At 33.3% G+C, this 11,803-nt stretch overlaps 1 protein-coding gene across 2 annotated transcripts in view; it reads left to right on the top strand.

Annotated features, from left to right (window-relative positions):
- The window catches only part of LOC110021816 (chaperone protein DnaJ), a 73,870-nt gene that overhangs the window by 51,259 nt on the left and 10,808 nt on the right, over positions 1-11,803 (top strand). For both annotated transcript variants that reach the window (XM_020720481.1, XM_020720480.1), the window contains exons 7-8: positions 6,446-6,575; positions 11,143-11,303. In XM_020720481.1, the coding sequence (XP_020576140.1) occupies positions 6,446-6,575; positions 11,143-11,303 (291 nt within the window). The remainder of the gene's footprint in view (positions 1-6,445; positions 6,576-11,142; positions 11,304-11,803) is intronic.

The raw sequence follows: 11,803 nt of genomic DNA, 5'->3' as shown, positions 1-11,803 counted from the left end.
CTCTTGGAACCTTATCGTAAGCTTTTTCTAAATCAATAAAAATCAAATGTAGATTCTCCTTATTATCTCTGAACTTCTCCATCAAACCTCTCAATAAATGTATAGCTTCCATTGTAGACTTGCCCGGCATAAATCCAAATTGATTATGAGAAATTTTTGTGATGCGTCTTAACCTATGTTCAATTACCCTCTCCCATAATTTTAAAGTATGACACATCAACTTAATTTCTTTATAATTTGCACACTCTTGTGCATCCCCTTTATTCTTAAAAATGGGGACCAAAATACTCTTCCTCCACTCCTCAGACATCTTTTTAGTTAAAAAAAAACGATGGCGATAATTTAATAACAAGAAAAAGTTATATTTATGTTCAGGTTGTAGGAATGTAGTGTAAATGTCTTTTTTTTTTCTTTTGTTCTTTTTTCTTTCCTATTCTTTAGCTATATTAGTCTCATAAATATAAAAACCAGTAAGGCTATATTTTATTTAGGTTTGTAGCATTATGGAGAAAACAACTATTTGTGAATGTATGAAAAGAGTTGATACTGTTTTCTACATTTGAGACATTGATTAATTTAAGAGGGGTTGACATATTCTTCAAACTTTCTCTATTAAGGGGGTTGACTCGTCATCTTCTAATATGCCTCATGATTTTTTTTTTTCACTGCTTTGCCATCATCCACTGCTTTGCCATCATCCTCGGCTCATCCTCGGCTTGTTATGATTATTCGTTCATTCCTCTTCTTTTATGACTTCTTTTTTGTTTTATGATTACCTCCCTTCACATTCTCCTGCTTGGAAAAAAGGAAAATTAGAGATGGAGACCAGTACAATACGCTATAAAATAGAGTGGGCTTTATTGCTGCCATCCTTGGACAGTGTCCCACTATTGTCCTTGGAGGAAGCTTTTTCCGCTGGTATCTTCAAGCGAAAACCTTGCAACATCTCTTGGAAGAGATGAGAAATGGGAATTTGATAGAAATGAGAAAATTTTCTGCATGAGTTAAGACAAATGATTTTATTCCACTAGAACATCTCTTGGAAGAGATGAGAAATGGGAATTTGATAGAAATGAGAAAATTTTCCGCATAAGTTAAGACAAATGATTCTATTCCACCAATACCAATACAAAAGAGTATGACCCCAAATATATAATAGATAGTCCTAAAATTCGAGGGTAGGCGAGTCTCTCCCAAGCCCTAACTCCTAAAACTCTAGATAAAAATCACATACCCTAGCCCTAATCATATTAGACCCTATTTATATTAAATAATAATAACTAACAAATGACTAAATTGCCCTTTCAGTTTTGCGCCTAAACTAATTTTTCAAATTATTTAGCGGGCCCAGCAAGCGGGAAAATTCCATAAGTGTCGGCTTAATATTACTCCATTCCCAATAGGATATCTTATCCTCAAGGTGACAGAGAACGTTTGCTAGACCAAGTCATATGGCTCCTACGTGGTGTCGTAATCTCACAATTTTTTTTCATTTAATCAACATTTTTTTCTACCTCTTGCTCTTGGCACATCCCTTTTAACCCTAGTGGTTGTAAAAGAGCCTCCATATCCTTAGCTAAGGTAGGGAGAAGTGAAGAAGAGGGCACTTTATCACCAATAGAGGGTCTCAGTTGTGATACATGGAACATTAGATGAATTGTCGATGAAAGCAATAATTTTAAATGATAAGCCGCCTCACTAATGCACTCCGTGATATCATAGGACCAAACTAGCGTGGAGGAGAGTTTCTCATTCCTACTTTTGCTAATGTCTTTTGTCGATAGTCAAAGTTTTAGATACACCTTAGCTCCAACCGCAAATTGCACACCTTTCGATGCCCATCAACTTGTTTTTTTAAAATTGAGCTTTCGATAAATATCCCTTCAGTTCCACCAACACATTGACCATCTTTTAAGTATTGATCCATAAGAGACACCAGCTTAATACTATGTCCATAATGCACCAAATCTGATGGATTGCGACCATACATAATTTTCAAAGTAGTTTGAGAAGTTGTATGATACAAAGGGTCGTATCAATATTTTGCCCATGGTAGCCATTTAACCCATTGCTTGGGTGTATCAGATACAAAGCAACACAAATAGGTCTCCACATTTTGATGAACAACCATCCATCGATATGTGAGTGGACGAAGTAGTGTTGTTCAATATGGTCCATTGCATTCTAAACAACTGCCTCCATAAATGACTCAAAAAAGACCTTTATCTCGATTCAACATTGTTAATTGTAGAATCTCGTGCAAATAGATAACCTCTCGTATAAAAACAACGACCTCATAAACAACATTGTAGGGATGACATAGAGGGACAAATTAAGCATACTTGCTCAACTGGCCCACCACCACCAGGATGACTGTAAATCTTTCTAACTGAGGTAATCCTTCAATGAAATTCATCGTCGCCTCCTCTGATAATTCTTCAGTAATGCCAAAGGTTGTAGCAACTCACATAATCTAGTTCCATGTACTTGTGCTCTAGCACACATCACACCTTGAGACCATGCCCTCCGCATCTTTTCTCATTCCCAACTAATACAATTCTGCCACTGTCCTCCGATATGTCTTGAGAATGCCTTAGTGCCCTCTGATAGCGCTGTTGTGAAACCCCTTGAGATCACGCCCTCTATAATAATTTCGTTATGTGTCGGGGTATTACATACCGTCCACTGTAAAGTAAATGTTGGTCATTGAGGGATCTGTCGGGATAGTTGTTCTTGCCACTCACTGAAGCATATCACTTCTTGCTCAATTCCTCATTCGCATCACTTTCTTGCCTCGGGACCTCTCAATCTAAAACCAAAGGAACTGATAATGCCAACAATTGAGGTTCCTTCATCTGTTGTGATAAGGCTTCAACGACCTTATTTTCCTCGGGCTATATTGCATATTAAAGTCATATTCCAATAACTTAGATAGTCACCTCTAATGTTTCTCAGTAACCATATATTATTCAAACAGAAATTTAAGGCTATATTGATCTGTGTTTACTGTGAAAAGTCGCCTCAATAAATAAGGCCGCCATTTTTGAATGACAATCACAATTTCCATAATATCCTACTTATAATCTGACTTGAGTCTAATTCTCGCCGTCAGCACTCAATTAAAATAACGATGGATCTTTGACACCGCACAAGGACTGTGCCTAACCCGTAGTCTGAAGCATCCATATGTACAATGAATGGTTGGTTGAAATCAGGTAATGCAATGATTTGTACACTCTTCATAGCCTTCTTTAACTTTCAAAGTCCTAGGTCGACACTTCACCCCCGCTAAAAGTTATTCTTCTTCAATTGGTCCGTCAATAGCCATGCAATCGAATTGTAACCCTTCACGAGTTTTTGGTAAATCTTGTAATGCCCAGAAATACTTTCAACCCCTTCAATGTATTAGATATTGGTCGATCCAACGTAATCTTCACCTTCAATGGATTTGTTGACACCCTTGCAGCCAACACCACATGTCCTAAGTACTCCATCTTCGGTTAGGCAAACAAATTCTTCTTTAAGTTAGCATAAAGTTAGGGCGTAAATACCTTTTTCAAACGATCAATGTGGTCTTCCAAGGAACCGTTTCACATTATGATATCATCAGAGAACACCAACACAAACTTCCAGAGGAAATGTTGAAACACCTTGTTCATTGGCGAAATGTAGTCGGTGCGTTGGTAAGCCCGAATGATAACCATATATTCCTAGTGACTTGCATGAGCTTGAAATTCGAAATTGGCACATTTATTGGCCTTCTCCAAATTTATTGGTATCCTGACTTCAAGTTAATCTTAGAGAATATTGCAACCCCAAACAACATCTAAAAGCTTATCAACCACGGGGATGGGAAATCTTTTAGGTTATATTTCCTTATTTACTTCCTGATAATCCACACAGAAATGCTAACTCCCATCATTCTTTTTCACGAGTAAGACTTAGTTAGGGAAGAGGTTCACACTAGGTTATATGACCCCAACCTCCTATGTCTCTCGGATCAATTCTCTTGATCTCATCCTTCTGTACCTGGGGGTAGCAGTACAGGCTCACACTAATGCAAGAAACCCTGATTTGAAGCTTATTACATGCTTGTGTTTCGTCTGAGCCAACAATCTGTATGACAACTAGAAAACTTGCAAATTGTTGCAAGAGTTGTTGGTTCTGTGCCAGAATCTCTGCTAACTCCATATCATGTCTTTTCCATGCTATGCAACTCGATCAAGAATCTTAATACTGCACCATGAATTTCTTTAATTATGATCTTGAGTGTCATTAAGGTCTTTCACAAAGTGTAGTCATTGTGAAACACCATCGTCTTGTCTTTCATGAGTTTCAAATTTATCTTAGTCTCTCTTATGACCGCAACAATTTCATACTCAATATTACATAAGGACTCCCTAAATCAAAGGGAAGAAAATCATCCATCACATGAATATCTTGCAGTATTAAAATCACCCCTTTATAAACTCTCATGCTCTTTTCCACCTATTTTGTTTCCATCATTACTCCAAATTTCTCGTGTAAACCATCTCAAGCTCCAATTGATTTACTTGAATAGAGATGAAGTTGTGAGTGACCCCACTATTTACCTACCCCACTATGTGTTGTTTTCTGATCTGTAATCGAAGTTTCATTTTTAGTTCGGTGTAAACCCCACCACCAATTTCAATGAGATTTCTGTCACATCAAGTGAGGGTATTCCCTCTCCTCCACCGCAACCTCCTTTGTTTTCATTCTTTGCCTTCATGTCACACACAATGAGAATCGGTAAGTTGCAACCCTTGCAATGGTGAACTCGTCTTAGATGGTTTGGTCACATTAAACGTCGACCATCTGATGATCCAAAGAAGGCCTGGAAGTGAGGCTTACACTTCAAGGATGAGGATAATTCATCAGTGGGACTTGCGAGTTTTAATGTATAGAAGGCCTATTAATAGGACTTCCAACCTCAAGGGTGGGGCCTAAAATCTCATCCCATACACGAGACAACCCAATGTTTGTTTATATTGGATGGGAAGGATTAAAACTTTGTTGGGCTAGAAGGTTGAATTCGGGTAGGATTCAACCTATTTGTTTTAATAACGAAAAAAAAATTAGAAAAGAATTAAAGTTCAGAATCTTAATAGTTCAAGTTCAATAGACACCACTCTTCCTTCCCGCCTTCCTTTTATTTTTGTAACTCTTGCTTTTAGCGGGCAGATAACAATTGGCCTAGTGCAATCTGATTTGGGATGGCCTGCTTTAACATTCATTCTTCAAGGTCTTGTAATTATTGCCTTTTTGGCAATTTTAATATCATCAGAGTCGTTATGAAAGGTCATTTTGATTACATTTAACACCATTTGAAGTTTATTTATCCCCATAAATACATTTTAAAGTGATTATTTATAGTTGATTGAATGCTTCTGAGTGTTCTGAAATCTGAAATTTGCCTTAACCTTCATCTTTGGTCTGTAGAATATTTTTGATACCTCATTAATATGACCATTTTTTATTTATTTGTGGAGAAAAGATTTAATTTATCTCTGGGGCACACACAATGATCCAGAAAATGCCATTCCTCTTTTGGGTACTTTTTTCTTCATATAGTTAATTCCTATGATATAATTACCAAGCTTTTGTTTGCATATTATTAAAGAATTGATCATTCTATTTATTAAAGGTACCAATTTCTCACTGCTACGGGGAGCATTTTATAGGCTATTCCTATTTTTGAAGAGCGATCTGGTTAAGACTTTTGTGGGCTGACATTAGATTAATGTTATTCATTATTATACCACTAGGATAAATGCAGAACTGTAACCTCTCTTTAACCCACGTAGGACATTGGCAATACTTTCAGTGGTTTAGGCATAACTATGTTTTTTAGAGGCATCTTGTATGAATATCTGCCAAATATAAATTTAGGAGAATTATATCTAGTATAATATTGAGAGAAGTATATACAATTCCTTAGAATATCTATTAAAACTAGAAAAGTTAATTCTGTTTCTTGACCGTAAAAACGAACTTTTCTACTGCATGGGGCTTCAACTAATATAGGTTCCAAGGAGAGTTGATGTATGTGGCGTTATCACATCAATTGCAATAAGTTATTTGCCGTTGATTCTATGATCTCTAACTTACAAATAAAGTGGCTTAACTTTTGCTCCAGACTCGCCCTCCATAAAAATATGAGTGTTTTTGCTCTGCATCACGAGTTATTAATGGTCTACATCATGTCAGGATAAGGTTGTGTTTTGGTATCTTTGCCTTTGAAGCAATAGTCAGTGTAAAATTCCTGTATTGCAAAAAATATTTTATGTTTATTTGCACTGATTAATGACTTTTTTTTTTGCTTCTTTGTACTTTGAACACGTTTGTTTATTTGTTTTTACCGGTTATGACAATATGCATACTGTAATTGAAATCGAGGCAAGTCTTTTTCATCTTTGACAAGCAGGGGACCTCCTGGAGATCTTTATATATGCCTTGATGTTGAGGAGATACCAGGTATACAGCGAGATGGTGTCAACTTATGTTCAGCTGTTTCTATAGATTACATTGATGCTATTTTGGGGGCTGTTGTTAAGGTGAAATCTTAACCTTGCTCTGCCTTTATATTTTCAAATTAATAGTATTATTTTACGTGGTGATTGAAATGAATTTGGAAGATTTGTTCTGATGTGTTCCCTTTAGCTAGTTTTTCTAATCTTATGCTCTTCATCATTTTGTAAATATGTGCTGTCAACATACATTAAAGATGGTTAAAGAAAATGCTCGTTTGTGCTAGTTATTATTAGGGATTGTTTATTTCACTGCTAAGTGTTTGGATCTCAGCATGAAAGTGAATTGCATTGAAATGAGATGTAATATCTGTTATTTTACCAGAATTTATTTTTATAAAATCCATTCTTTTTTTTTTTGGAGCTGCAATGATTTTTAATTTCACCCATCTTTACGTTAATTTTGATTGATTTATTATTATTACAAGTAAATTTAATATTTTCACCAATTATCCTTTAATTTAATATTATTTTAATGTTATTTAAAGTTTAAAAAAATGTAAAACTGAAGGGTGACTTCTTAGCCGTTAAAATTGAAACTCATCTTTTGTATGACAAGTTTCAAGAATGAGACTTCAATTCTATCATTATTTCATTCTAACAAATTCTTGAATTCAGTTTAGGAAGTGAGATCCAATACAATTTTTAGACATTTATTGCAAAACACTCTTATCTCTAAATGATACATTTAGTTCTTGTACAACATAGACTTCTCTTAACTAGCTGCAAGTATTTACATGATTATGGCTGTAAAAAAAAATCATCATTCGCGAAGAACTCATGTTTAGCTCGTTAAGTGGCTCATGTTTGATTTGCTTGTTAAGTAAGTGAGTTGAACACAAACACTTATTTTGATCTCTATTTATAAACGAGCTGAACACGAATAGGTCTTGTCTGTTTGTGAATGAGCTATTTTGTCTTTAATTAATTAATTGTTTTTATTATAATATTTTTATATCGATGTTGTTTGTTTTTTTAAATACTACAACAACAACAACAACAACGGATCTTTATCCCACTAAGTGGGGTCTGCTACATGAATTTTTTTATCTATTGTGTCTAATTGAGTGTCATATATTCATTTAATTCTAATAAATTAAGATTGATTTTTATACAACATGCCCAAGTCCCTTAACATAAATCGAATTTAAACCATCTACTCTCCTAAAAGGATCATTAGATGGACAAAATTTAATGTGACCAAACCCTCTAAGACGACTCTTTCTAATATCTTTTTTCACTACAACTACACCTACCCTTTCATGGATGTATTTATTTCACATTCTCTAAGTGTAAAGCCTCTCATCAACCTAAGCATTCTCATCTCAGCAACACTTAACTTAGTTTTATGCTTCTCTTTTATAGGCCAACATTCTGTGCCATAAGGAATTTGCAGGTCTCACCACCATCTTATTAAATTTTACTTTTTATGTCTAAGTTGTACTTTTCTATCACAAAATAGGTTCTATGCATTCCTCCACTTCAACCGTCCAACTTGAATTCTGCTAACAAGTCCCTCTATGTCACCATCACTTTAAACAATAGACCGGAGATTTCTAAAACATCCACTCATTTTAATGACTTGATCATATATTGTGACAGCACCGCTACTAGATCCACAACTACTAAAATTATATTCCATGTATTCAGCTTTAGATCTACTCAAACGAAAGCCTTTAGACTCTAAAGCTGACATCCATAATTCAAACCATTTTTCTAGTATTATCCACAAGAATGATATCATTAGCAAAAAGCACATACCTAGTACTTCCTCCTGTAAATGTCCAGCAAAAACATCCATAACTAAAACAAAAAGATACATGCTTAAAATCGACCCCTTATGTAATCCAACTAAAATAAGATATTCAAACTCAAGTAACACCTCTAGTAAACATATTTTCAATGACTTGAATATATGTCATATCAACTTCTTTTTTTCGAGAACTTTCTAAAAAATTTCTCTTGGAACTTTATTATAAGATTTTCTAGCTCAACAAAAATCATATGTAGATCATCCTTACTCTCTCTATACTTCTCCATCATGCCTCTCAATAAATGTATAACTTCATTAGTAGACTTGTCTGAGATAAATTCAAACTGTTTTTGAGAATCTTTGTATCACATCTTAACCTATGTTCAATTACTCTCTCTCATTATTGTAATGTATGACACGTCAACTTAATTCATCTATAATTTGCACATCTTGTGCATCCCTTTTATTCTTAATTACTTTTCCTCCGCTCTCTTGGAATATTTTTAGTTCTTAAAAAAACATTGAAAGTTTAGTAAATTAAAAAATTCTCAAATCTTATAAATATTTTCGCACCGCTATTAGATTATCATTAGGTCCTACTAATTTTCTTTCATTTATATTTTTTAAAGGCTCAACCTTTATTTTACTAATGCGACGTAAAATAAATGGTTTTGTTATTATTAATGATATTAAGATTTTTAAAGTCGATCATGTATTCAAAAAGTTTATTAAAAAGTTTATCAAAATATCTCACCCACCTACCTATATTTGAATATTTTTGCCTAAGAATAATACTTTTTGATTTTTATCTTTAATGCACTTGGACTAAATTTTTTACTCATCTCTTTGTTTGGCTAATTTATATATATGTGTCTGTGTGTATATTTCTCTTTCTTCAATTTCTACTCTAATCTTTTATGAAAAAAAATTACTAAAAGTTGAATTCTTGGCATCACTGTTTGTTCTCTTAAACTCTCTAAGAGTCACCTTGTATTTTTCTCAGTTATCTGAGCTTTTATATGTAAATTAATTTTTATAACAAAACTTCTTATATTTTATCTATTCTTGCACATTTTTATTTCACCAAAATTTATTTTATTTATAGCAGATTTTTCTTTTGATTCTCCAATCACAACTTTTGCAATTTACTTAATATTACTTGTTATTTTATCACACATATCTTTAGCTTCTTCATGGATATCTCAAATTTTAAGATCTTGAAGTTTACTTTTAAAAATAATTTTATTTATATTTTTTAAGTGATCTCATCTAATTCTATGACAATATTTTATTTTTCAATCCTTAATCTTAATAAAATCAGCAATCGATGTTGAGTACTTAATTTTTGCTTGGAGTGACCTTCTAATTTTTATAATCTCAATCTTTTTTTTTTCTCGTAAGAAGAATGTGTTTTATTAAATTCGTTCTTATAAATGATAATATGCTCATCTATTTTTCTTATTAAAATTTTAGTAATACTAAAATCATAAGCTAAAACAAAATTCAATATTGTTCTACCTTCTTCATTAGTCACTTCAAAACCGTAGCTACTATGAATATTTCTAAAATTTTTTACCACTCTACTAACGCATTCATCTAAATTTTCTCTAATAAAAGAGGTATTATTTGTATTAATTCTTCTAGGGACATTACATTTTTTTAGTATATATCTAAACCTATAAGGATCAACAACAATTTTTATGATTATAATTCGATCTCAAATTTTATTAATTTTAACAACATTATCTTTTAAACTTTTACATATAATTACACATACACCATTTCTAGTACGACTCCTACCTGAATGCCAAATTTTAAAACCTAAGCTATCAATCTCTTTAGTCTTTTCTTGAACTCATTTAATATTTTTAATGCATAAATATTTATCTTCATATGAACCATCATATCTACTAATTCCATCAATTTACTTGTTAGAGATATAGATTCTAGTTTTCTATCCTATTATTAGTTTCATGGACTAACTTCTTTGTTGTATTTGTCCATAATGTGAAAAACTTTGCTTATTTAACACTATACCCGAGCGCTGGGATAGCGACCCTTGCATACTTTTCACTGTCTTCATGTTATACAATGCGTCACTTATTGGGGACGCCTTAACATTTACACAAATTTAAAGAATTTATGTCATGGTTTTCGACAAAAAATTTACTCCAGTTGTCTGCTACCTAACATAACCTCCATTTTTCACATTTGGGGCTTAGAACTTAGCAATGACAGGGTCAAAATTATTTAGATTTTGATCCGTTCAAGCTAAATTTGAGTAGAATATGAGCCACAAACAAACAAACGAATTTGAATTGAGCCGAACACGAGCCATTTCGAAGATGAGTAAATTTTGAAAATGAGCCAATTTAGAAAAAAATATTTCAAACAAGCGTAGCAAGGACAAGCATTGGGCTCATTTAAGCTCTGCTCATTTGCACCTCTGGGCATGGCTATTCTTAAATTTTTGTGCTTCTGGATTAGAGATTAATTGCAGACAACCACCTTGAAAGGTTTTGCTATATTATTGCTTCAAAATACTATGCGCTTATTAACTATAAACTTCTTCGACACTTCTTGATATGTTTTGAGTTTGCTTTAGGTTTTTATTTTTTAAATTTTTTTTAGTGTTTTATTCATACTTTTTCCCACTTCATTTACATTAGTCAGCAATTTAAACCACTAAATTCATATATTTAGACTAGTTTACAGATTATCTTTTCCTTTGTTTTATTATTATTTGTTTTTTCAAGTTTAAAATCCCAATATTTAACAATTGGCATTATTCAGTAGTCGTGAACTTGAACTCTTTTTGTTGCAAATGCTTATATTCAACAGGTGAGGACAGTTGATGGACCTACTGAACTCCAAATACCTTCTGGCACCCAGCCTGGTGATGTTATAGTACTAGCAAAACGAGGTGTTCCCAAGTTAAACAAGCCATCCACACGTGGTGACCACTTATTCACTGTAAAGGTTACAATTCCTAGTCGCATCAGGTGCTTTGCTTTCTGTCACATAACGATGGTACTTCTAGTTAGCAATAGCACTATTGCATATGTTATGCTTTCTCTTTTAGGTGGTCTATTTTGGATGCATCTTCTTTTATTTTTAAGCTATTTTTTTAGGCTAATTTACTGATCTCTACATGCATCTTGATCTGTAAAACTAATTTAGCTTCATGAAAATTCCACTTGTGTCTGTCTAAACTCGTTAGAATAACATGTGCTGGTTCTTTCCTTATAATTCGACAAAATTAATTTGTTTTTGAACTCAATCGCTTTGGCTTTATGACTTCATTCTGCAATTTCATAGTTTTCTTTGCCTAAAACCTTCATGATAAATCTGGAAATTTTTCATATTAAAAAGAACTTGCCATTTAGGTAATAACCATGCAAAGTTCTCCCAAAGTTGCATTCTGGAGTTCAATTACTTCTTGACTTTTTATTCTTTTTTTTTTCGAATTTTTATATTGGCACCTAGCATTTTCAAACATGTC

This window comes from Phalaenopsis equestris, unplaced genomic scaffold, assembly GCF_001263595.1.
Source record: "Phalaenopsis equestris unplaced genomic scaffold, ASM126359v1 Scaffold000149, whole genome shotgun sequence".
Classification (NCBI taxonomy): Eukaryota; Viridiplantae; Streptophyta; class Magnoliopsida; order Asparagales; family Orchidaceae; genus Phalaenopsis; species Phalaenopsis equestris.
Note: the sequence above shows the minus strand (reverse complement) of the source record. Positions and strands in the feature narration are given on the sequence as shown.